Here is a 26192-nt window from a genome sequence, read left to right as displayed (position 1 = left end):
ACCGGACAAAGTTTATTAGAACTTTTGTCACAAAATCAACATTCGACAGCTTTAAGCAATTTAATGTTGCGCCAAGCGCCAGACGCCCTACTCTGCACCCGCAGTGCCCTTTGTATCTACGAAAATTGCTAGGCTCGGGGTCAGCTGCTGGAACACGGTCTTTCTGGAAACAGTCAACTAATTATAATAATAAAGATTTGCAGTCACCAAAATACGAAATATAGCCCATTATATTACAAAAGAACACCAAAAAGAAAACAACCCAAAATTGTGTAAGCCTTTAAAAGACATGTATGTATTTAAACAACATCCCTTGGCATTTGAAAGGCATCTCAGACCAGAAATAAAATTTCATTTGTGAAATTTTTATTTGTGCAGCAGTTGGGATTGTTTTTTTATTTATAAATATACCAATCATTTTTTCACTCGATCTTGGTGCTGAGACAAACAATTTTTGTTGCTAGTTTTTAAGTTAATTTAAACAAATATAAGCTATTATTGGCTTAAAATTTGTATTGCAAAACTTCGGGAATAAAAATGAAATATTTTCAATGAATTTATGTATTCAATTGTCCAATCAAATTAGTTGGTAACGTTTATTTTAAATGTCAGCAAGTAAAAGTCATTGTACATTTTTTTTGCTCAACAGGTTGAATATATAAATAAGTATATATATGCGATGTCAGTTCAAGTCAGGTCGAAAATATTAATCAAGTCAATAAAGAATTCAATATTTTAATCGACTTGATTAATTTTTTCGACCTGACGTAACAATCCTACAGAACATACTTATAGGCGTATATAGACTACAAAATGCACAAAAATAAGTATAAATAACTTTGGCCCCGATCTTTGCATTTATCTAACTATATTTGTTAGATGCCAATGCCAAGCTTTAAATACTAATAACATGCTTACACTTCCAAGATCTAAGAGGCAAGGCTTGAAGCAAAATCTGGTTCAGAATGTGCAAAAAAGGCCTCACCAAACCAAACCCCAATAGAAAAGATTAATTCGAACCGTGAGCAAAAAGAACGACAATTATCTGGGGCTTGCCTGCCTATTTTGAAAATCATCAGCAACTAAGTAGCAGAAATCTTGTCAATAAATAAAAATAAAAAATTTATACACATATATGTTGTTTAGCTTATGCCGCGAAGCCTTTGTTTCCGTAGATTTTTGTTGCTATATTTTGACAAAGCGCGAAAACACAGATTATTGTAAAAATAAAAAGCAATTGTGTAGGCAATCTATAATTTATACTTTAGTTTCAAATTTAAATCGTTAAAGAAGACTCCAGTTAGTGAATTCATATCTTATTCAATTTCCATTTCAAATGAATTTAAAGTCTCGGCTGATAACTGTCTCCGCACGGCAACAAATGGCGTGGTCGGGTGCGTTAAATTACAATTTGTGTTATTCAGCATATTTATAAAATGGTTTCAGGTAATTATGTCTATGATAATAGTCGCAGCACGGCCATGAAATGAATGGGTCAAAGCTGGCGAGCCACTTGAATCTAATTAGGACTCTGGCTAACAGAGTTGGCCAAAATGGGAGCCGCTCTTCAGCTGTGCGGCTCCACGCTGCTGACTCAGAATAATTTCAAGCTCTGATGCATGCGGCAGTAATAGAATTGTATAATACACTCAGTTATTGAATTTATTACGCTTTTATATGCATACAATATTTGTTGTTTTGTTTTGTTTTGTTTTTTGTTTTGTTTTTTTTTTTTTTCGTTTTTTCTTCGACAATAAAAATAATTTGTATCTCGACACACACATACAAGCACGTAGGTATGTATGTCTGTAAAGTTATTAGTATAGTTATGATTTCTTTCTATTTACTTATCGGTACACATATATATGTATATATTTTTGTTTATTTATGTTCGCGTGTATATATATTTATTTATATATATATATATATTATTGGACTCTAAAATTGTTTAGCTTTAGCTTGTGTCAACATAGTTCCATAAAATAAGAACAATTAAATAAAAATTAAATGCATTCGTTATATATATATTTTAGTTATCTCAGAAAAAAAAAATTGATCGGTGACATAAAAGAAAACATTATTGATTTCTAAAGATTTGTGCAATTCACATAGTTAGTTGCTTATGTCCATTTCGAGTGTTTGTTCAATTAAGGAACCCGTTTATAGACAGATCTTGACAAATATTTAATATATTGTTATGCTATTTATTTATTGTGTATTTGCTTGTATTTCTTCTTGTATTTTCGTGTTATACTTAAGAAATATGTGGAATTTGGTACTGTTGAGCACATTAAATATATATATGCATATAATTTACTTATATGCCAGATGGTATTCGCAACCTGGCTAGTTTAGTATTAAATAAATTCCATACATTTGGTGTTTTGTTCTCAATAGATTGTTGTATGACAGTATCGCATCATATAATACTAAACACATATCATTCTTGTACGTTTCCATTGAAATATTGATATGTGCCAAATGCTTGCTCAAAGATCTGCATCTATTCTCGTATACCGTTTCTATTTGAGCTATTTGACTTTCATGTCTGAGACTGATCTATGCTAAAATGCACGTGCATTTGATTGGTGTTGTCTTTGGTTCTATGGTCGCGTTTGATATAAAAAATCTATAAACACACACACACACACGCACACATACACATACCAGGTGTCAAAAAACTAACACAGCTTTTAGTTGAATCAAGGACAAAACGAAGGCAAAACGGATAATACACATACTAATATTTTCATACGACAATTTTTAATTTAATTTCCTTAAGTTTAAGCCATGGCTGTTTGGTTCGCTCCAATCTCAAAAAAAAACATATGTGTATCGTTTTATCAAACTAATTCGTACCTATATAAATACATATATATTTACCCTTATATATATATATATATATTTATATATTCATATAAGGGTATGTACAAAATACAAAAATTGATTCGTTTTGCTATTTTGTTCGCACTTTGGAGTTTGGCAACGAAACGGCAGAAGCAACTGCATCAAATACTACACGAATATGTTCTCTATCTCGCTCGCAAAGTATCGCTCATCTCGTCACACACTCGCACATAGACACGCACGCACACAAATTCACTCTCGTACACAGATACACACTATAGTTAGGGGAGACTTTGTTGCACACTTACATATATATCCGTGTTAAGATAGTAGATATTTTTTAGATATTTTGTTCGCATCAATCACTCGCAAACACACTCTCTACGCCTATTTCTTTTGCCGATTCCAAAGTAGTTCCAGTACAAATGTACCAAGAACATAAATCGTTATACAAATAGCTAGTTCCACGTTTATCTAGAGCGGATCTCGACGCCGATCCGCTGTTTACAATTACAAATTGTTAATAACTACTACATACATATACATATATATATATATATATCTTAAGACGATCGAAGTTTTTTATCTTTATTTAATTCGTGTAATGCGTTCATTTTCTTAGTTCGCAGTTTTCCAAATTGTTTTTTTGTTGTTGTTTTTGCTGTTGTTTAAGTCTCGGCTTTGGTGCAGGCGCGGCTTAAAGTCGATCAATGCCCGTTTCCCAAAAGTATGCAATAGGTTTATCGTCAGATAGTTTTTCACTTTTCCTTAGGCACAATGACTGACGTTTTTTTTTTTTTTGTTTTTTTTTTTTGTAGTAAATAAATACAATTGAAATAAAATTCGGCTTGCCGAAACAGTTTATATAAGCTTGCAAAATATCATTTGACAAATCGTTGGAAAAGCTAAAAGTATTTCAAATTCATCTAGACTAGAATATTATTAAAAATATTCTGTATAAAATAATCAAACACTTTGCTAAAAATATAATAGAATTTCTTAGTTGAGCTTTTCCTATGTGAGCAATTTGTAAATGCGAAATGATAGCAGCGAAAGATTGGAACTTTGCTGTTCCAATTTGTAGACGAACTTCCTATAACAGTTACGTTATAACGTTAATAATTGAAAGATTTCAAATGTATAAAGATGCCTAACAACAATTATTAAAGGATTACGATTACAATTACTAACGTATTCGTAGCTGTAAAGTTGCTGTAGTTTGTAATTAGTCGAGAAAATGTTGTTGCTACTTTTCAAAGATAAATATTTCATTATTGACACGCGTCAGTTACAATTACTTAAGTAATTATATCTATCGTTAGTTATGCAATTAATCTATAGTTGAGTGTACATGATAAGTGAATGTGTGTGTAAATGATTTATCACTCACGGAAGTAATTGATTTCGGTGGATTGGAAAACAAAACTAATCAAAAGTAGACAGATAGCTGAAACATTCCTTAGTATCGAAAATAACCGCTCAATAATGAGGGGGAGGTACACAAAAGTATGTGTAAATATTAGACAGACTAGTTATTTATGGTATTCCCATAGATTTATATCAATCTGCAAGCGTATATATATATATATTTATGATGTATATATCTAAATTAGCAACAACAAAAACATATAGCACACATTTGAAACGAACTTCTCTATAAGCTAATTAGACAATCAAACGAATACGAATTGTCTATAGCACTTTTTTCGCGAGTAATAGTTGTTGTTTTTTTTTTTCATTTGGTTTTGTTTTTGTGCGTCGATTTGATAAATTATTTGGCTTAAGAATTTGTTATATTTGGTATTTCGCAGAGGTTATGAGATCTGTATTGGTTATTATTGTTTTTACCAGACTTCGCATTTATTGGTCGGATTCATGCGTGTGTCGGGCTTGCAATGGAATACATCGGCAAACTCTTTCATATTGGACAGCGTGCCGATGACACGGAACTGCGATGGTGAATGCGGATCCTTCTCCATTTGCAGCAAATTTGTCTCGTCTGTGGTGCTGGAGCACCAGACCTAAACCGGAACAGATCATATTTGATAGCGTAACGTTAAATCTCATTACTCATTAAACACTTACCTGTGCAAAAGAAACGAAGAAGAGCTGCGGATGCGTCAAATTTAGACCTGGCAGCTTAAGAATATCCGCATCCTTGTCAAGCTTGGTGCGCAGATACGCATGATAGGCCGCCTTTAAGCCGCCATTGTCAGCTATATTCTCGCCTTCACGGAGTTGTCGTATAAGTGGGTGCGTTTAACATATGTATATATACCAGGATATAAGGTTAATCTGACACACTTACCCAGAGTCTGCTTGCCATTCAAATTGCGTCCATTGAGCTTATAGCCACCGTACTGGTTGGATATACACTCGGCCTTCTTGTTAAAGCGATCGATGCTCTTGGCATCCCACCAGTGATTAATATTGCCAAACTTGTCGTATTCACGCCCCTGATCATCGAAAGCATGCGTCAGCTCGTGGCCCATGACCACGCCCATGGCGCCAAAGTTCAGGCTCTTGGGATTGTTGATGTCGAAGAATGGCGTCTGTAGAATGCCAGCGGGGAAGACTATCTGGTTTTTGGTGGGCGTGTAGTAGGCATTCACCGTTTGAGGCGTCATGCCCCAATTGGTCTTGTTCACCGGCTGATCGAGACGCTTCAGATTGCTCTTCAGATTGTAGATGGCCACCTGAATGTTGTTCTCGAAGTATGCGTTTGCTGTAATATTTAGCTCAACATATTTCTTGTCCAGCTCCACGGGATCAAGTATATAGTCCGGGAAGCCAATCATATCTGAGATCTCGTTGGCCTTCTCTATGGCGCGCTCACGCGTCTGCTTATCTACCCAGCTGAGATTCTGTAAATTCAGTTTAAAGGCCTCGCGTATCTCGCTGATCATTTGCTCCGCCGCTGGCTTGGAGACGCCATGGAATGCCTGGCGTACAAATATGGCGCCCACTGCAAACCCAATCACATTGTTCGTATCGGAGACACAGTACCGCCACACTTCCTCTCCGCCATCGGAGCCCATCAGCGCCTTACGCACGCCCTTGTAGGCATCCCGGAAGGGTTTGGACAAGCAGCTGGTCAGCGTGCGCACTGCCTGCCAAATCAGATAGTTGTTCAGCGTTCTGCAAAAACATACAACAACAATTTTCAACATAGTCGTAAGGTAGACCACCCAGCAGCAGCTGCAGGCTCCAGTATTAAATATTTTAACTTATACGCTTACTTATATATATTGTTAAATTTAAAGACCTGCGAAACTATTTGAATTCTAAAAAACTTGCTCCGGGCATGGTATACATAGTACATATAGCGAAGCCAGATTCTAAAGTTTTGGAAGAGCAAAGTAGTAGGTCCCAAATGGGTGACCTATTCAGCTTAACACTGATAACATTCAGCTGGATATATTGTCCGTTTAGCTTTTTTAAGAAGAAGCGTCTAACCCTGCTATCGACTGCAAGCTTGTAACAGCTTATCAATCTTTCGCTGCTTAAACTTATTGCGAATTGTAACGCGTCAAGCAACAAAAACTAGCCAGCAATTATTCAGAATTTTTTATGAGCTACATTAAGAGAAATTGTAAAACTATTTCAGTGCATGCTTCAACCCATTAGATGTTAGAGATGGTTAGATTTGTAACATTGACATAACGCACAATTTTTAGCCTGATTTTAGTCAAGTGTACTATGCTTCGATTAGAGTGCAATGCTATGAATGCTCATGACTCATTCTGTTGTTCTAGATGTGCTAGCTAATTCAGATGCCCAAACCCAAGCCTAAGGAACTGCAAATAGACGCCCTATGCTACGCCAATGAATAATCCTCCAATCAAATATTCATGGAGACTTACATTTTGCCAGCATCTGTTTGCTGCATGCTCATAATGATGTTGGACAGATTCTTAAGAAATTCGGGCGCATAGACGACAACGATCTCTTCATCAGTAACACGCCTGTTGACCATTTGCATGGCATTGTCAAAGTGATCGGTCCAATTGAGGAACGGTGCCAGCTTAATCAGATCTTTGAGCTTCATCGGATGGTACAAGGCCTCCTCATTGCGTCGATCCTCCATCGGTATGGTAATGTTGGCTATCTTCTTCTCAAAGTTAATGACCGCCTCCATTTGGATGCGAGCAGTGGTCTCATTGGCGCCGAGCAGCACGCATACCTTGGTCATATACTCGATATACTCGCTGAGCACCTTGCGGTGAATGTCCGTCTTGTTGTTATAGTAGTCAGCGGTGGGTAGCGTCAGGCCGCCCTGGTCGATCTGTATGACATGGCGCGTGGAGTTCTTGTCGTCCTCGCCAATGGCCCAGCCGAACAAACAGTTGAAATTGTATCTAAAATGGGTTTGAGATATGATAAGAACAGTTGAATTAATGTCTACATCCAGAGTTGAAGCAATACGAGGTGCTCACTTGTTGTGTAGTATTTTGAGCGTGTTGCCCAGTTTCCATTTGGTCACATTAAAACCGCTCTGCGTCACATTCCAGCCTCCAATCTGCTTAAGCAAATCGTTCATTGGCTGGGCGCCCAGTTTCTCCATGTGCTCATCCACATCCAGGCACGACTCATAGTACACTTTCGCCTTGCGTTCCGCATCCGACTTAAAGGTTTTGGCTGGCTTCTCCAGAACGTTGCGTATAATTAGCTGATTCATCTGCTCCAATTTTCCAAATGTACCCCATGTGGATTTTCCCTCCGGTATGGGATTGTTTTTGATCCATTGATTGCTTAAAATTAACAAAGCGAAATAATTCAAGCTAATCTTTATCGCGTGTGCATTTAAAAGCTCCTTAAATCAAGATAACTCCCAATAAAACTTTAACAAATGGGAATTAAATTCTTGTATATTACAAAGATACTTATGTATCTGCAATACATTTTTCTGTCCAGTACATTTTCTATGATGTCCGGGTCATCAAATATACCAGAGGTCTTTGGAATGCAATAGTATCTTACAGGTAAATATGTATCTTTAGGTCTATTAGGTCATCAATGAGATATAATTGTATTTTTAAGATACAATACCACAATATTTGTGAGGTATAATACGATAGATGCAGTGAAAATTAATGCAACAGTAACATTGAGATAGAATACAAGATACAAAAGAATCTGAGACACGTAATATCTTTGTAAATGGGAAAGGGATCAAAGAGATATACAGAAAACTGTTATTTATATATAAAAATATGCACGGACTATCTAAAAAATTGATCGGAACCATTTGTTTCATTTTGCCCTGATGCAGATCGATATTCTTCACATCTTCTTGATCCCAGTCTTATGTTCATACGTTACCATGAATAACCGTAGAAATCATCGCAAGGATCGATACTGTCATCGATGGACTTCAGAATCTCACTTGATGCAAAAATGCAGTGCTCGTTTAAGCAGGGCAGCTTATCGGCATCCACACAATCTGAAATATATGCATACGCACATTTATACATATATTTATGTATTTTGTAGTCCATTCACGTACTACACTTATTCATGCCACTTACCCTTCTTATGCGGTTGAACGTGTACCACATGATTGGTGTTATCGGCGCTGTTGGAAAATAGCATAATGAGTAGCGTTAAGATGACGATAGCCATGACAAATGTGGTAATGAGCAGCCATTTTTCGGTTTTATTCCGTGAACGCCAGTTCCATGTAGCCTGTCGAAAAAGAAAATCAATATGCTATAAAAAATATGTTCGCGACTTCACGGCATATTTACTTTAGGCTATTTTAAGGCTGTTTGACAGTTTGTGATTTAAAAAAACTAAAGAAATAACAATGGTATAGTCGAGAGTAGACGACAATATGAGAGCCTCAATTTTTAAGTTATTTAAATTAAATAAGTTTCTTATAAAATAAATACGAATAATAGTTAATATTCTATTTGTATTTATCCGGAAAGCAAGGCAAATTTTAAAGCTTGTGAGCTAGTATATGAAAGCAAGAGGAAAACGTTTTGTAAGCTCTTCTACGCTCAGAAATCCATATGATTATTCCAAGCAGTAAGAGTACTCTAGTCGGGTATGCCCGACTAGTGGATACCTTGGCCGGCGGTAGCTGTAAACTAAAGATACTTGATATAAAATTTTAATATTGATTTTATCGATTGCTTTGAAACTGGGCAAGTTATCAAAGCGTTCATACATACGGATGGATTGACGGAAGAACGGACATAGATAGATCGAGTCTGTTTTGGATGCTGATCAAGAATTGGCACAAAACCATTTACTTTTTACTGGAATTTAAAGTAAAGTGTATTAGCATTACCATATCTCTTTTGTCAAGCCAAGTGGAACTTTTAGAAATTAAAAAAAAGTTTAAATTTATAAGCTTCTTATACACTACACACAAGCGTGGTAACCTTCAAGCTAATCAAATCTCCGACGCGTCTTTTTGGGTCATTGTCATAAAGCGACACACGCTCTGCCCAACACAAACTGCAAATGGGTGTGCGGATGTGCGAGTGTATTTGGTGTAGATTTTCCTTCTTTTTTTTTGCCGCCTGGGCACGTGTATTGTAGTTGTACTTACCCGAGCCGTGTGATAGCGTATCTGCATGCCCGTATGTCCCGTCGCCTCGTTCAGCTGTATGCCACCAATTGAACTTGAATCATCTTCCGTGAATTCGGTCTGTTTGTAGCGTGTCATCTGTAAGATGCATACAATACAATGCCGGACGGTTAGTTATGATCCGCTTTAGTTTCGAAAACAGGCTACACTCGGAGACGACCTTATTTAAGTCATCTCTCATTGTTGTGCCTATACAGATCAGAGATCAGAGCATCAAGTGCCATCCACACAAAACATTCACATCATATACACGTAAACTACTTTGTTCTTGCTTGAAGTCTGAGTCAGTTTGAAGCCAGGAAAACAGCCTCTCACAGGGCTTAATCAAAAACATGGCTTAGGCATGGAAGGCCAGTTTGCCAAAGCTGCCTTAAACTGAAAACCACCAAAATGTTATTTTTGGGCACACATATATTTAAAAGTTTCCGAAATCCGAGCCAAATACATTTGTTTCAACTTATTAGAAATTTACAGTTTACCCTGTCTTTAGCCAAGTGGCCAGCGGTGTATGTAAGCGCTTATTTGTTTATTTATTGTACAACATCTGATAATAATTTGAAATTCTCAAGACTTTTGCACCAAACACGCGCCCGTCCGTCTACGTTGAGCTTTTCGGATGCCCTCTACGGCCGGCATTTGTATAGCTGGGGCTTTTTCTCACATTTCGTTTGGCAGCTGCCCCGTGCCCCACTTTCATTTGAAAGCACCCTACCATGACAAGGAGCCGGCTGCCTTGTTCAGATATGGCATTTGTTATGTATATAGCTTAACCCTTTGTTGTGTGAAGTGTTTTGCATGTCAAAAGGAAAGCAACAGATCTTTGGTTCAACTTGACAAGATAATCATATATGTGTGTGTGAATTCAAATGAATGGGCGTGCTGGTAAGAATAATATCATACAATCTTTTTGTCAAATATTAAACTTAACTTTGTTTCGTAAATATTTATACACTCAAATTTATCCAACGCTCTAAGCATCAGCAAACCAAAGCCAGGGGGCCTAGGGGCCAGAAATGTTTTTGAATTAAGGTCTCAAATTTAACTTTATAAAGTGCGATGTGGCGAAAATTGAGGTTGTTTATTATAATCTATATATTTCATTAAATACGTTCAAAATCATTAATTCGATTCGTATAATGTATTTTATAACCGTGCCGATATTACTTTAATAAAAGCAAATATATATATATATAAGATTGCGAAACCATATAAAAATAAATAATTATATATAAATCTAAACAAAAACAGTCATAGTTTGTCTATATATTATAAAATAATATATAAAGTAATAATAATATGTAAACTAATAAAAATAAGCATAATAAGTAATACAAAAGTAATAATAAAAATTATAATAATAATAATTGTAATAATAATGATAATAATAATAAAAATACTAAAAATAATAATAATAATCATAATAATTGCAGCAATAATTGTTAACATAATAAACATATTCATAGAAATAATAAAGTTATTCAAGGCTGCAACAATAATACACTTTCTATGCATACGTTCTTTAAATATGTACATCTGTACAACATACATTGCTTACTATTTTATCGCTATATGTTTGTTCATAAAAAATCGGAATTCGAAGAGCGATAAGCCAAATATCCATAAGCCAAGCACACACACACATACACACGCACACCTAGCTATAGGCACCCCATACCCACACCTACCGAGCGGCAATCGGTGAGCCACATTTTCAGCAATTAGGCGACGGCTAAGACAAACCAACAATTGAAAATTAATTCGTAAGAATTCGGAACTCGTGGTATTTGTATTTGTTTATTTGCCGTTGTTTTGATTGTTGTTGTTTGTTGTTGTTATTGTAGTTGTTGTAGTTGTTGTTGTTGTTGTTGTTATTGTTAATTTACTGGGCGCGCGTAAGACAGTTTTGGACGCCTAGATCTTGGTCTGCGAGAGAGTGGCAAAAAGAGAGCGTGTGTGTGAGAGAGAGGGGGCGCCAGAGATAACGCGTATACACGATATCCGATGTTCATCCCATGACCGTTGAATGTGCACTGAACGATGCCGAACAGCGATACCGAGCTGCTTCGATACCGATGCTCATGGCAATGGCAATGGCAATGGCAAAGGCGATGGCGATGGCGATGGCGATGCCGATACCCGCAGCGACACCATATACATGCATATACATATATATATATATATGCATGTCTCTGTGTGTGTGTGTTCAAATATACCGAGTTCATAGGCTTTTTGGGTCGCTTCTCACATTCAAATGATTTTGCACTATAAACAAATTAATTGACTCAATTTTGTAAGCGAGTGTGTGCGTGAGTGTAACTGTGAGTGTCCCCCTCTCACCCCTCTCTCGGCACTGCATAAATACTCGTAGGAATTTTTTAACCAAAAGAATGCAAAATAATAATTATTATTGCCCGACAATTAAATAGCTAGCAGCTTTTATTATTTTATGTTCTGCGTCAATTGTTTATACCATATTTTAACACATAGTACGGAAATACCCAAACACTCTTCTAGTATTTACATACGATCCCAGTAAACACTCGTCTGTATGCATATTATATTTCAAATAGGTTGCCCGATTAGTGAGGGTGTGTGGGCGTGTGTTCTGTGCTTGAAATGACAACGTTCGAATTTTATGTTCAATAATCAAATATGTATATGCATGTCTGTACACAATATGTCTATCGAGCTTCCTATCTTTTCGCACGTATACAGTGGCCAGGACAACAAAGTATGGATTACAGTGAGCTCTCCAAAAAATAACCTAGCGCAGCTGGCACTATAATTTACTAACATATTTTGTCATATCATCATTGTTTGTGATCATGAGAACTGCATAGAAAGGTGATTTAAAAGCTAGAGCCCAATTGGGAGAAGGAGACAGTGAGAGATGGAGAGAAAGAGAGAGAGGGGGAAGCAAGAATCGAAGGCCTTTGGTCTTCGACAAATCAACACCTTTTTATAATATATGTACATATATTTTACTAAATACTACATCAAAATCTATGAATGACATTAATCCATAAGAAAGTTATATAAAAGAAGCGTTTACTTTAGTATTTTGAAAAGTTCTAACATGTTGAAAGAATATTCTTTCCAAAAATAATGTCAATGCTTGAATGGTTTCTCTTCGTATCACTTTGGCAGTAACTACTGTATTTATTTTGTATCGACTTACAATATGCCATTTATCACCATCGCCATCAGCCAGACACACACACACACACACACATACACACGCAGCGCATATGAAAACTGTTGCGCAGTTTTTTTTTTTGCGCCTTTTCTTGTTAGTCTTGTGCCTACCAAGTCCGGGGAGGGTATGTGGGCGGTCTGCCTTGTCGGGGATAATATTTGCCCAAAGCTAATCGACGTGCAGCAGAGATGCTCCATAGCGTAAACAGAGCAAAAAGAAAATATGCCGCTGTTGAATGTAAACATAAATTAAATCGAAATTGCCAAACAAGAAATTTGAAATTTTGACAGCGACTAAATGACACTCAGACTTCGGCGAATGACAGTCTGCAAACGGAAGTGAATAATTTAAGTTATATTCTTCGCAAATCTTGAGCCATTAACATACGCATATATATAGTATATATTCAGCGGAAGCAGCTGCTTAGCTGAACAAAATACTTATAATGCTCTGCTACTCACTTAATCGAATTGATATTCAACTTCTGAGGCCAAATCTTCATCATTTCAACCCAACGTATTGAATTTTAGCCAAACTCAACTTATGTTCCAGCAATTGAATTTTCGCTAATTGAGTCGCACATGATGCTCGATGGAGCGGAAGCTTCACAATTTTCACCAAGAGGGTTGACGTATGTTGACAAGTGCAAAAAACGTCTGCTGCAAATTTTCACAACAACTGAATACATTTGTTACATTTGTTTTCCATCAATACCTTATCCTGGCGATGGCGATTTATAAAGCTACTTTAATATGTGCTGCCATCAAGTTCTTAAGTCCTAGAATGTGCTTTGATATTCAATCAATGTATACACACATATATATATACCTAAACCTATACCTATACCTATTTCCAAACCTAATTTCAGTCAAATATTCTGTTTGCAGTATAAAGGCTATTTCAGATAGCATCCCAAACATTTTCAAAAAGCGCATTTCTATTTATAAGTAATCGGTGAAAATCCAAATGAGATGAATGTGAAATGTTTTTTTTAGGGTATTGATGCATACGTTAAAAGTACGCGTACATTCAAATGCATACATTATTTCAGTTGCTTTAAAAGCTCTAGAAATATTGAAAAACAGGCAGCTTTACTCAATATTCACTATTCACAGATTCACTATCAAATAGCCTTTAACTTCTTCCAATGCAATCAAGTAAATACAACTTTAAAGAAAGTCAAGTTTACTTCAAAAACACAACTTAGTGCCGAAATTTAATTGTCTCTATATATTATAGTATACCTTAAAGTTTTCAATGTGCATTTAATAGATAAATTAATAATAGCCAACGGTTTGGCAAACTGCGCACTTTATAATATGACATGCACTTGTGCATACGCAACTACGCATTTATATGCGTTCTAATTGGAGCTGGTTCCTGATCCGGTTAGTTGCGTAGTTACGTAGTTGGGCAGACAGTCGCCTGGGTAGGGGTAAGGTAGTGAACGTTGGTGGGAGGGGGCAGGTCAATGTTCAAGTGACTGAATAGGATTTTAAATGCAATTCCCACCACAGCAGCCGCTGTTCATGCGCTAAATTGCATTTCAAAAAGAACGAACAACAATCGACGGCACAACGAATATTAAATGCTCTACCAGACAATTGACATAGAAGTGCTTTTATACACAAATTGTACATAAAATTATTTAAGAAGACCGATTTAATACGGCTTTGCACATATGCTTAAAGAATAGTTAGCCTCGTTGAACTTGTCAAGATAGTTTGAAAAACAATAAAGTTTATCTAAATGTCTGACCGATAATTCGTATAGCATCATAAGCCTCTGCAAGGGTATCATAAGTTGACTTTGGTTCATATCATATGAATGTAAACGCAGGACATACACACACAAACAATGCTGCTCTCCCACAGGCGCGCTCTTGCTCGCACACACACACACACACACACACACATCGCTCCCCTCTCTCACTACCTATCTCTCTCTCTATCGCTCACTATATCTAGCTCTTTTGAAGGCTTGTCTGACATATGTTAGACATATGTCTTGAGCTCAGAAGGCTACAAGCCCAATTCCCATTGCAGGCCATGCAATTTATGTATACCTAACAAAAGCAAACTCTAAAAGGGGTCGAGGTGGCTGGCAGTTGGGGGCGTGGCATACGCAACGCTAATTAAATTGGGAAGCCAATTAAAATGTTCATTAACTGCAAATTCATTTGCGCAATTGTCAGACAAAAGCGGCACCAAGCAACGGCCTACAGCAATGTTGATATTGCGATAAACATAAGCGCTAAACACACACAAACAAAGCACGAGCACAGGGCACACATGCACAAACACACACACACACACACACACACACACACACACACACACATAGAGGCACATACAGAGAGAGAGCGGCGCGCGCTCTTGGCCTACCTTTGCGCTCATTTTCCTTATGCGCCTGAATTGATGCAATGAATTTTTTCTTTTGCTGTTGCTGCCTTTCGTTTATTTTTTGCTTTGAATTGTTTTTAGTTGGAATAAATTAGCCTAAATTATTTTATTTGTGCGTTATTTTCTCGTATTTGAATTATCACTATTTTATTTAATTTTAATTTTATTTTATTTTGTTATTTTCTTTGGTTTGTTTTGGCCCTGCAGCCACTGGCAATTGATGTTTATTTTATGTGTGCCACATTTGTTTATAATTTTTCAATTGGCAGCCGAAATAGTAAAAAAAAAATGCTTATTGTTTTGGCTGGCGCTGCTGGCGCTTGGGCTGCAACTGAAATTCCACCACCAGATCCAGGCGACTGAAGCCTCCAAAAGCCAAGTTAGCGGCTGGCCGAGCCGAGCAATGTCACTATCAAACCGAAAAGCGAAAAGCGAAAACCAACCGATACAAATACACGCGCAAACATTCGCAAACAACAAAACACACACACGCACACACACACACACCAGTACGCACACGCACGCTCATCAAATTCACACGGCGAGAGTCGACGCTGTAAAAAGCTAAAAGCTGCTGCTGGAATAACGGCAGTAAACACAAAAAGAAAGCAAAACAAAAAAGAGTAGTTAAACCCAAAACACACGCACACACACACACACACACACACACACACACACACACAGACAAACTGACTTACCCTTGCCGAGTTCCAGCAATGCCTGAGGGGTTGGGGTAGACCTGCCCCACTGGAGTATGGCCATTTTGGGGTTTCTGATTACCAGTTCGATGCTTCACAGTGCGTTGCTACTGCGCAGTTGCAGTAAACACAGAAGTGGCCACTCTGCCAGCGTTGCCACATCTGCAACTTCAATCTGCACGCCAGGTGGCGCCACTTGTTGTATGTATTTTAGATGCGCTCTAAACACAAAATAGAATAGAAACATTATCTATTAATATACTTATGAATCATACTACAAATTTTATTTCTTTTAATCATTTAAAGACAAACAATTATTTAAATAAATACTTTAATACCTTTAGATGAGCAATTCTTTGTGTAGAACTATCTTAAAATAAATGCAAAAAATGATATTACGTTCCTTCATTATTTTATACTATATGACTGGCTGCGATCAGTTGTAACCTCGCTGCGAATTTGTAGCTGTTAGCATATGGCTTGACCTATTTATGACGTCGTTTCAACTGAAATTGATGTAATACCTGTAACAACAACAGCCCAGATGGAAAGAAAACAATATTCGTGATTCGACAATTGTTGCAAGTGAGCAAAGCCACAAATATTTGTCATTGTCGATGCGACTTCTCCACAATACAACGCGATTGCATTGTCTCTGGATAGTCTCAGCCCGGAGTCTCCGGGCCGGATAATAAATGAAATGTGTTAACAAGTCGCTGCCCGATCCGAAAATAAAAGTAAAAGTAATGCTCTGGCAATTGTTGTTGCTGCTGTTTATTTGTTTTTCTTTATTGTATACAGAAGCATATGTGCGCATTCTTATTCATATATAGCCGCCATATTTATCGGCCTTATATGAAATACGCATCTGATTGCCGCTGTTGTTGTCGACTAAGCCCCTCAACACGGCCAACTGCAACAGCAGCTGGGCCCATACAGTATACCCAGCCCATCGTCTCGTCATGCATATCATTAATGAGCCCAGCAAATTAACGTGTTCTATACCGGAAAAAAACTCGCGTCTCTCACGTAAATTCGTACAAATTACAACAACAGAGGTGACTTACACAAATTTGCGTGTTCTGTATTGCAAAAATAAAATAAAATTAAATAAAATGAAATTAACAAAAAAAAAAAAAAAACAAGAAATAACAGCTTCACGCGGCACACCGAAGATTAAGTACCCTAGTTGATGTACTCTATGAGAAAACATACCATTATACCATCACGCTATAAAGTGTCTGATCATTCTGATCGATATATACGATACTTCGTATCTATACGTATCTAGACAAATTGAATGATTGGACGCTTGCAAGTTTATTTTGATAATATAGCCAATTGAAGAGCCGTCACAATTCGATTATACCCGCCGTAAGGGCACAGCAATGAGCCACTAAACAATTAAAAGCAACAACAACAATGACAACAACAATGCTGACTCGCTAACACCACAAAAACATTTGCAGTCGCAGTTCAAGCGCTTAAAAAACAAGCTGGAGTGGTCGCCCCAAACGGGGGGAGTGGGGTTTGAAGATATAAACGTGGGTAGTGCGCGGCCTGGGAACCAGTTTAAAACCGTTGACGTGATGCCGCCAGCGAATTAGTTGCAGCTAGTTGGCCAGACCTTAAACATGTCTTTAACCGATCGTCGGAGTTTTGTTGTGATTTGGATATGTGCAATCGCTTACCTGGCGGCGGCGGGTAAGTCTCGATGCCAGTGCCCCGAAATGTGGATTATCAGTGCCCGAAAATTTTTGTTGATATGTGAACCATTCGAATCTTCTGTTCCACATAGTGAATGCCCAGAGCGGTAGCGTTAACTGGAATGCTGGCAACAGTGCGGGCACCGGCGCCTGGTCAAACGCGCAGGCGGGCGGCATGCATCCGCCGGGCAGCCTAGGCAGTACAGATCCACAGTACAGCTACGGTTATGCGGGCATCGATTCGCGTGGTCCCTACGGTGGCGTCGGCGGCAATGGTGGCTACTATGTCAGCGGCACCGACGAGCATGGACGACCCTATTCCTATAATGGCGGCATGGGCGGCCAGCCCGTGCCCCCACCGCCCGGCTATCCGAACAACTATGGATATAGATCAAGTGCTGGCGCTGCTGTTGCCTCTGTGGGCGTGGCTCTGTCGCTGGCTATGCTGGCGGCGAGATCTTAAAGCCTCTTATAAATTTTACGTATTTTTTTTTTTTATTAATAAGTTATTATTGTTAACGCTTTTTTTTTGTTATTCATAAGATTTATTTATAGAAATGAGATACCAAAATGTAAAGTGAGCAATAAAAATACGTTTATTGGATACATTTTAAGCATTTCCGGTATTCTTTTATTTCCGTTCCCTCAGATGCACAAATAACCTCTAATATCTAATGTGAACATCGGGTAAAAAATAGCCCGGCATCAGATGGCATTGCGATATGACTTTTCAATATTGTGCTCTCAGGCACATATAGCTCTATATTTGTGCTTTATAGTATTTGTAACTGAACAGACTGACGGACAGAAATGGTTATCGGTTCAGTTCAATATAATACTTTGTATGATTGAAGAAGGCTTACGACAAAATTATAATATTCTCTTCATATAAAAGTCACGGCGAGTAATTAAGTTTATCACAATTATCGGAACTACGTAATTTCAAATAGATTATAGACTGGTGTGACTGGAAAAACTGAAATTAATAGCAAACGCCGATGCCTTCAATTGGTTTACATGTGATCTAAGCATTGTTTACTCGTTCAGCGCTTTATGGATTCGATAGGCCGCATTTGTCAGTGGATATATCATATAACATTTTCACATTTCAATTGTTTTCATTTGATGTGTGCATAAATTAAAGCAAAAGTAAGACGAAACCGCTCAACTGTGTGATACCCTGTAATCGGTGTCGAAACAATAGCAAGAGGCTAGTCATAGCCTTAGTCATATTTATAACATATATATCTTTGAATGAATCTAATTTTAAAAAGTTTAGGATTAACAGTTGTGATCATGCGGACATACGCGAAAGTATGGAAAATTAATGGAAAACATTTTTATGACAATCTTCTTGCTGACAATCCGATGGGATTAAATTGGCGGGGCTCAGGCTTTGTCGTGTAAAAGCAATCTCTGGGTTGAAAAGTGGGTGAAAAGCAATATCTTAAATTTGAAGAATAAAACCTATGAGTGCCAAAGCCGGGAATTGGCCACTAATATGTTATATAAAGACGCATCGAAAGGAATATTGTGCAAATAATTAAAAAGTAAAAGGTTAAAAGGAAAAGTATTGCAAATAATACAGCTTAAAAATACTTTCTAGTTTGTAAGTAAATTTCAGCCAGTAAATGAAAATCTTTAACATATACTTGACTTAGTTTTATCACCGAAAGTGTTCAGAAGAACTGCGTTACAATTTGGAGAGAGACACTTGCTATGCAAGTCTATAAAAAAGGCAAAATAAAAAGTTCTTAAATGAAGTCTCAAGGTAATTAACACACTTAAAAAAAATACGTTTGCTATGCTCAAACATTGTACGTGACTTGAGATCTAAACTGGAAATTGAAGACAGCCAACGTATCAAAAGATCATCATCAAAGCTAAACAACTGTTAGAACTTCAAATTATAATTAATTATTAATTAACAAACAGGTAAATGAACAAACCGCGTCGGTTAAAAAGATCTGTTGTAAATAAATATATTTCCGATAAAAAAAAATGATGACAAATTGCCAAGCATGCAAAAATAATGATGTTATCACATGCCAGAAACGTAGACTAGACGAGTAATATGTAAAGGTTATTATATTAAGTGCTTGTTTTTTGTAAACACCTAATGTTTGTACAATTTTTAGCAAGTAATTTTTGTATATTTACCTGACGGGCTAGAAGCATGTTTGTCATTTAGTCAACAGATTTTCCAATTTCCCAGACAGCTGCACGACTTAAGCGACAGTCAACGCGACAGGCACAGCATATAGTTCCATATATGTAAGTCGTACCGCCCATGTAATTAGCCAAAAACGAAGCAGGCACACATAAAATATTCAAATGCCGCCAAAAGGGGGGCGTTGTAAACTGTAGCAAGCACCTGTTGATAAAAAACACGACCACAAACACTGAGTCACAAAAGTTATGAGCTCATCTTAGGCGAACGCAAAACACAACAGGTCGAAATATTTGAGTCGAAGAATGTGCTTTAGGGAAATACCCTATAAGAATAGTGCTAAATGTATGTTAATGTAAGCATGTTAATGCTTATATGTTAAAGCATGTATTTTAATATTTGTATGTTGATGTATGTATGTTGATGTATGTCAAGCGTGTATATATAAATATACCATTTAATCAATACACTTGGCAGTTTTTTTAAACCATTTGTTTCAACATTTTTGATATACCAAGATAACAAACAAAATTAAATTATTATTTACTACAAATCGAATATCAAAGCAAAAATAGATTGATTCAAACGGAACTACTTTGACACCAACCATTAAAATTATCTAATCTTAACTGATACATGTCGATTGCCAATGGCTGGCATTAGATGTAGCCCATATCTTGTATATGAAAATATTTACGGATTTCAATATTTTCAGTACCAATGGGCAGATGTTAATAAAAACAAATAATAAATGCTATTAAATTGTAAATTGTATGACAAAGCTATATTCGAGCAGAACATTGTAATTTAGGTATGTCGAAAATTAGAGCCCAAACCCCAGAACTTTGTGGCCCTGGCTTATATGTACATATATGTCTACTACATATAAATATAAAAAGGGATTATTTATTACATTTTGTATTATACTTAGAAAAAAGACTATAAAAACTTTTAAGTATTCGCGAGAGAAATGCGATTGTTAAAAATTTTATTGCAAATTAAATTTAAAGTTAATTAAATCATTTCTTACAATTAAATATCGCATTATTCAAGCCTTCAGACTACAGGGTATACGAACTGAGCGCCCTTAGAGGTACGCTCTATGGGTATCTGAATCTGTAGGCGAGTTATGTATTTGTATATAGATACTAATTGAAGGGGCAGAGCGCGTATCTAACTTGACGGGCCCAATGCTGATTCGTATACGAGAGAGGTAATTGGGCTGCGTTTGTGAGAACATAAAAACGAATTGTTGACTTTCTTTAAATATGAATAAGCAATTTGCCCAGTCATGAGAACATGCCACAAACGAAGCAACAACAACAGCAACGATTAACTTAATTGCGGTCGCAACTAATTTTAATTTGAGGCTCGAGCTTGAGGTTTGCGCTTCGCAAAATGCGTCAGACGACCCACTCGGCACATCAATGTCAAGACAGCCCTCCGCCCCTCCGCCCAAAACTGTACGTGGAGCAAATATAACCCCTGAGCAGTACGTGTTTTGGATGCTTATCAGCCTTGGCCAAGACGCCACGGAAACTTGTTGTGGGCGTGCGTGACGCCTGAAGTGCAAAGTGCTAATGGATCTCGGCTCGACCTATGAAAGCGGTTTTCAACTCCAAAGCTACAATTGGTTCGTTTGAACTTGAAATAGCTGCAAGTGCATTACATGATATTCGATAAAAAAATAACACTTACTGAAAAACAATTAACGGCTAAATTAATTCAAATAAGAGTTTGATATAAACTAATTTAATTCTGTTATTATAATATTGTTGTATATATATACAAAATCAAATTAAAACAACAATAATAAAACCACAAATTATCAGCACATTCTGTTAATAAAACACTTAGAAAAGCAAGAACGTCTGTGAGGTTTACTTGAATTCATGAGAATCGCATAGTAAGGCACTACTTACTTTACATTACATTTTTTCACACATAAGCACGCATTAATACATACGTAGATAAATACATACATAAAGTTACAAAAAAAAAAAACGTACATACTTTAATCAAAAAAAGTACATATATGTATTCATACACACAAACATACATACATTAAAACATGCATACATATTGGTAGTCTTATAATACGTACAAACCTTTATATAGTCAAGCAAGGAAACCTGCCTGGCCTAATTGAATTTATGAGAATCGAGGAGTAAGGCACCACTTTAAGTACGTTGTTCTCAAATTCAGCTCTAAATTAACTTTGTCTACATTTGCTGCATACATACATGCATACATACATACATATGCTACATGCATATTTACATTTATTCATACATACATACACACGCACACATACATAGTTACTTACTTAAATACATACCTACAAAGATACATATATACATACACGCAGACACATTCCGAATACACAATCCGAAATCACACAGACTTTCCAAAAAGTATTTATAGTGCATCGTGTGAATTTCACATGAGAGCAGAATTGATTGATAAACGAATATATTAGAATATAAAACGTAACTCTGATTTAAAAAAAAAAGTTGTTGTTTCAGCCCATGCCCACATTAAAACCAGTTTGCCAAAAAATACATTTATTTGTCTAATAAACAATATTTTGATTTTTATTGACCATTTCTTCGTGTTATGATTTTAATTGCCAAGTGTTGTATTTCATTAGCATTTTGAAACATTTCGCTGAGACAAAAAAAATGACTCCCCCATTAGACAAATGGGGGCTTGGGCTTTGTTTTTTTTTTTTTTTTTCGATAAGATGATACGAGTAAACGAACAGCGTGCCCTTCGTAAATGTGTTTATTAATTGGGCGACGCACAAAAATTCAACTTGTTTAAATACAATAATAATTACTCAATAATATTTATGCAGTACGCATGCACACATACACTGGAACATATGCACTGTACATATGCATATATATATATATAGAAATATATAATATATATGTATATATATATATGTATGTGTGTGTGTGTGTATAGAATATAGAACAGGCATTTAACTATTTGGAGAGTTGGAAACAAATTACAAATTTGACGTTCAATTTTGGCTACGGGCTACAATTAATTTATAACATTTGTTTCAAGAAAAATATCAATTAAATTTTTGTTCATTTACTCATGGTTTTTTTTTTTTTTTTGGTTTTGTTTTGTTTTTGCTTTCGTTACATTTTATATATTGTTATTTTTCAGGCATTCTGTGTTTGTGTATGTGTGTGTGTGTGTGTGTATTTACTGAGTATTTTTGGTATTAACCAACATTTGTTAGCTTCTTGTGCGAATATTCAATTGCTTTCGTTTACATTCTATTGTACAAATATATGAGTTTTATTATTTTTTTAGTTTTTGTTAACCCATTGTCTATAGAAATATATATGTAAATTTATATATATATATATAGGTATATATATATATATATTGTATATGTATGTATATGTATTGTAGAATTTGGTTGCAGCTCTGCAACTGTGGCCCAATAACTGTACCTGTGTATGTGTGTATAGTCGCATGCATAAATGTGTGTGTGTGTGTGTGTGTGTGCTATGTTTATGTTTGTGTTATGTATATAGGGTATATAGAAATATCATTCGCAATTTAGGTTCTCTCTGTATACCTTATAAATGGCGGTAATTGAATTATTTCCCCTGCACTTGAATACATTGGGCTGGACCACTGCTTCGGTTCATACCCATAACCGAATGGCCCCGAGTTGTAAACTGTGTTCTTATTTTGATATATGCTTTTGGTATACATGTTTCATATGTCTGCAATGCTCCCTATATAGTATATCTGTATATATTATGTTTGTATGTGAGTGTGTGTGTGTGTGTGTGTGTATATATATTTATAACGCTTCCTATTGCTAACCTGTCTAAGCCACACTTTTCACTTTGCAATACCTTAAACGCTCTCTACTGCGCTACACACATATAGCTCATTGACACGCCTACTGCAGCGCCTACTTGTTAATATGTATTTACGTATATATAAATATATATATTTATATAGATATATATACTCTATGCCTGCTACTAAATTGCTTTGGCTTTGCACACCGTAAACCAGCTTAAATAGATGCCCAACATGAACACGATCAGATTACAAAATTGAACATAAATCCTTGCAGCCTAAAAGTATGCTAATATTATTTTGAAATACTGGAAAATTTTCAATTTTTCCCTAACCTGAAACGAAATTTATTCAATGTTTATATCGTTTAACATACCTAAAGAAGAAACACATTCTTCTTTTACAAAGAACTGACTTGTAGAACTCAAATATTTCAAATATAGAACACATTTGATATTCCTTATTTTGTTTATGTTCCGAGTTTCATTTTCGCATGAAAATCACAGAAATGTCCATTGCATTTTTTGTTTAGAAGTATGTAAACATTAAATAAAACTACCACAGCACAAATGGTTCTTAATTTTATCCTGGTCAGTATATATTATTGCATATTTCTGTATGATTGCTTGTCAACTGGAATTTAGACGTTGATATACATACGCCTAGATATATTATAAATTTCGAATTCTCATCAAATACGCCGAAATTTATACACTTTCGATATATTTTAAATTGCATACTTAAAGGAGTTTCAAAAACATAAGCTTCCTAATCTTCTTAAAGTACGTATGTTCCTTTTTAAAATATTCTAGAAACAATCTGTTTCTGTCATATATATTTAAGAGAAAAAATTTCGACCATAATGCCGTGTGCGTATTATTCAAATAACATACCATATCCTGAGTTAAAACCCCAGTTCTTCTTTAATTCGCAACTGGCTTTAACCAGAGCATAACTCAGGACAGCATGTCGCATTAACTGGAAAACAATCTAAAACTTTGAATAAACTTTTAAAACATAAAAAGTTACAGGTTTTTTAATCATTGTAAATTCTAGATCTGAGGTCTGCAAGGTAAGACGCATTGGCTCGATTAAAATGTATTTTTATTATGAGCTTTTGTTTCAATAGTAAAACAAACAAAAATATTACAAAAAAAAAAAATCATAATCAAAATCATAATAAAAAATAATAATGATAATATTTATAATATATAGATAATACACAAGTGCATATATTTATATATGTAGTTGCTTTTGTGTGTGTGTATGTGTTTGTGTGCGTGTGTGTGTTTGTTTCTAAATTAGGTGCATAAATTATTTTGTATTTGGTATAAAACAAATGATTTTCAATTGCTTTCAAACTAAGAGCTTAGGCATTAAAATTAAATAATATTTAATATATATATATATATATTTTTTAAAGTACATTTGTTAATGTATGTGACTTGTTGTTGTTATTTTGTTTTGTTTTTGTTTTTGTTTTTTTTTTTCTGTTCATTAAGGATTTGTGTAACTCGTACTTAAAGTTAATGCTTTCATCAAATGTATAAATTATGCACGTAGCTTAAGTTTTTCCATTTATAAAATATTTAAAAAAAAAATAGTATATGTACTTAATTTGGTCTACATTATGCATGTATATAAAAACTAAATATATATATAAATATATTTAATTTGTTGCAGAAATCAAATTTCCCAAAGTATTTTGCTCAAATATATAAAATTAAAAACAAAAAAAAAGTGCTTTCTCTGCTGTTTTCATTTTAATTTCTTCTTTTTTTCTCGCTTACAAAAACTAACAACAAAAAAACCAACAGCGCGTAGAATTGTGTTAAGTTTTTTCACTTCAAAGCATTTTCCTTCTGCATGTTTCCAAGTCGTTTTACAAAGATTTTGCCAGTTGGAGCAGAGTGTGCGCAAAGTGTTTGCCTGAGCATTAATTAAGTTTTTTGGAGAGTAGAGTCAGTAATATATATATATATATATTATCGAAAAAAAACATATACATATAGGGTAAAGGAGCGGAAAAAAAGATTGCTGACTAAACTTAAGAGTAATAAATACATTTAACTTAATAACAAGGTGTGTGTGTGTGTGTGTGTGAGAGTGTGTGTGTGAGTGTGTGTGTGTTGTTGTTGGGCACATAATAAATAATAAGTTGGGTAATACAAAAATTACTTGAAAAAAAACTGCGTAGTTTTTCCAGTTACATTTTCTATTTTCCATTCATTTTGCTCTCCCCATTTTGGTCGTGTGTATGTGTTTGCTTGAGTGTGCGCGTGTGTATGTGTGTGTGTTTGTTTGGGTGTTTGCGTGTGTGTGTTATGTGTTTTGTCTTGGCCCGTTCTCGTTAGCCCAGGCTGTTATTTGTGACATGGCTTGGACTGAACCATGCCGCACTTGTCTCTCCTCAGCGCATTCTTAAATTTGCTTTGATTTTCGTTTAGGGCAAGACCCTAAGTGACCCGGCGCTAGCTGCAGACCAGCGCGTTCTTCTGCGGCAGCTTGAGTAGGCGACGCGTCCGAAATTCGTAGGCGCGTCTGCAGAACATGACCAGCTCCGGATTCGTTTGATCCGGAACGGTGCGTACCGTAAAACAATTGCTTGTATTGCTGCGTCGCGGCACAATGCTCACATCCTCCACATCCTCCTCGGCCGCGCGCAGTCGTCGTCGATATCTGTTGGAATTGTTCGGACTTGGCTTTAGTAAATCTGATCCAACTTAAATGTCCACTCA

The 26192-nt window shown here is 36.0% G+C and overlaps 3 protein-coding genes across 8 annotated transcripts in view; 1 reads left to right on the top strand and 2 right to left on the bottom strand.

Annotated features, from left to right (window-relative positions):
* Positions 1-3582: 3582 nt before the first annotated feature.
* On the bottom strand, positions 3583-15364 carry Nep3 (Neprilysin 3). Of its 2 annotated transcripts, none has more exons than XM_015170857.3 (9): positions 15026-15364; positions 9407-9523; positions 8376-8532; positions 8170-8290; positions 7284-7598; positions 6711-7205; positions 5156-5985; positions 4933-5075; positions 3583-4868 (listed from the first exon to the last, which is right to left on the bottom strand). In XM_015170857.3, the coding sequence occupies exons 1-9, from the start codon at positions 15035-15037 to the stop codon at positions 4692-4694; spliced, it is 2367 nt and encodes a 788-aa protein (XP_015026343.1). In that variant the 5' UTR covers positions 15038-15364; the 3' UTR covers positions 3583-4691. The 2 variants fall into 2 exon arrangements, with proteins under 2 accessions (XP_015026343.1, XP_002055656.1); XM_002055620.4 differs by lacking the exon at positions 15026-15364 and adding an exon at positions 11131-11484.
* A 1920-nt stretch (positions 15365-17284) lies between these two features.
* On the top strand, positions 17285-18061 carry LOC6631353 (uncharacterized). Its single transcript, XM_002055621.4, has 2 exons — positions 17285-17445; positions 17540-18061. The coding sequence occupies exons 1-2, from the start codon at positions 17376-17378 to the stop codon at positions 17908-17910; spliced, it is 441 nt and encodes a 146-aa protein (XP_002055657.1). The 5' UTR covers positions 17285-17375; the 3' UTR covers positions 17911-18061.
* Positions 18062-22202: 4141 nt separating this feature from the next.
* Positions 22203-26192, bottom strand: part of Hers (Histone gene-specific Epigenetic Repressor in late S phase) — a 54279-nt gene continuing 50289 nt past the window's right edge. For 3 of the 5 annotated variants that reach the window (XM_032440105.2, XM_032440104.2, XM_070206607.1), the window contains exon 9: positions 22203-26133. In XM_032440105.2, coding sequence (XP_032295996.1) covers positions 25926-26133 — 208 coding nt within the window. In that variant the 3' untranslated portion in view covers positions 22203-25925. The remainder of the gene's footprint in view (positions 26134-26192) is intronic. The other 2 variants (XM_070206608.1, XM_002055622.4) reach the window with 1 other exon arrangement.

Source organism: Drosophila virilis, chromosome X, assembly GCF_030788295.1.
Source record: "Drosophila virilis strain 15010-1051.87 chromosome X, Dvir_AGI_RSII-ME, whole genome shotgun sequence".
Lineage (NCBI taxonomy): Eukaryota > Metazoa > Arthropoda > Insecta > Diptera > Drosophilidae > Drosophila > Drosophila virilis.
The sequence above is the reverse complement of the archived record's forward strand: the minus strand, read 5'-3'. Positions and strand labels throughout refer to the sequence as shown.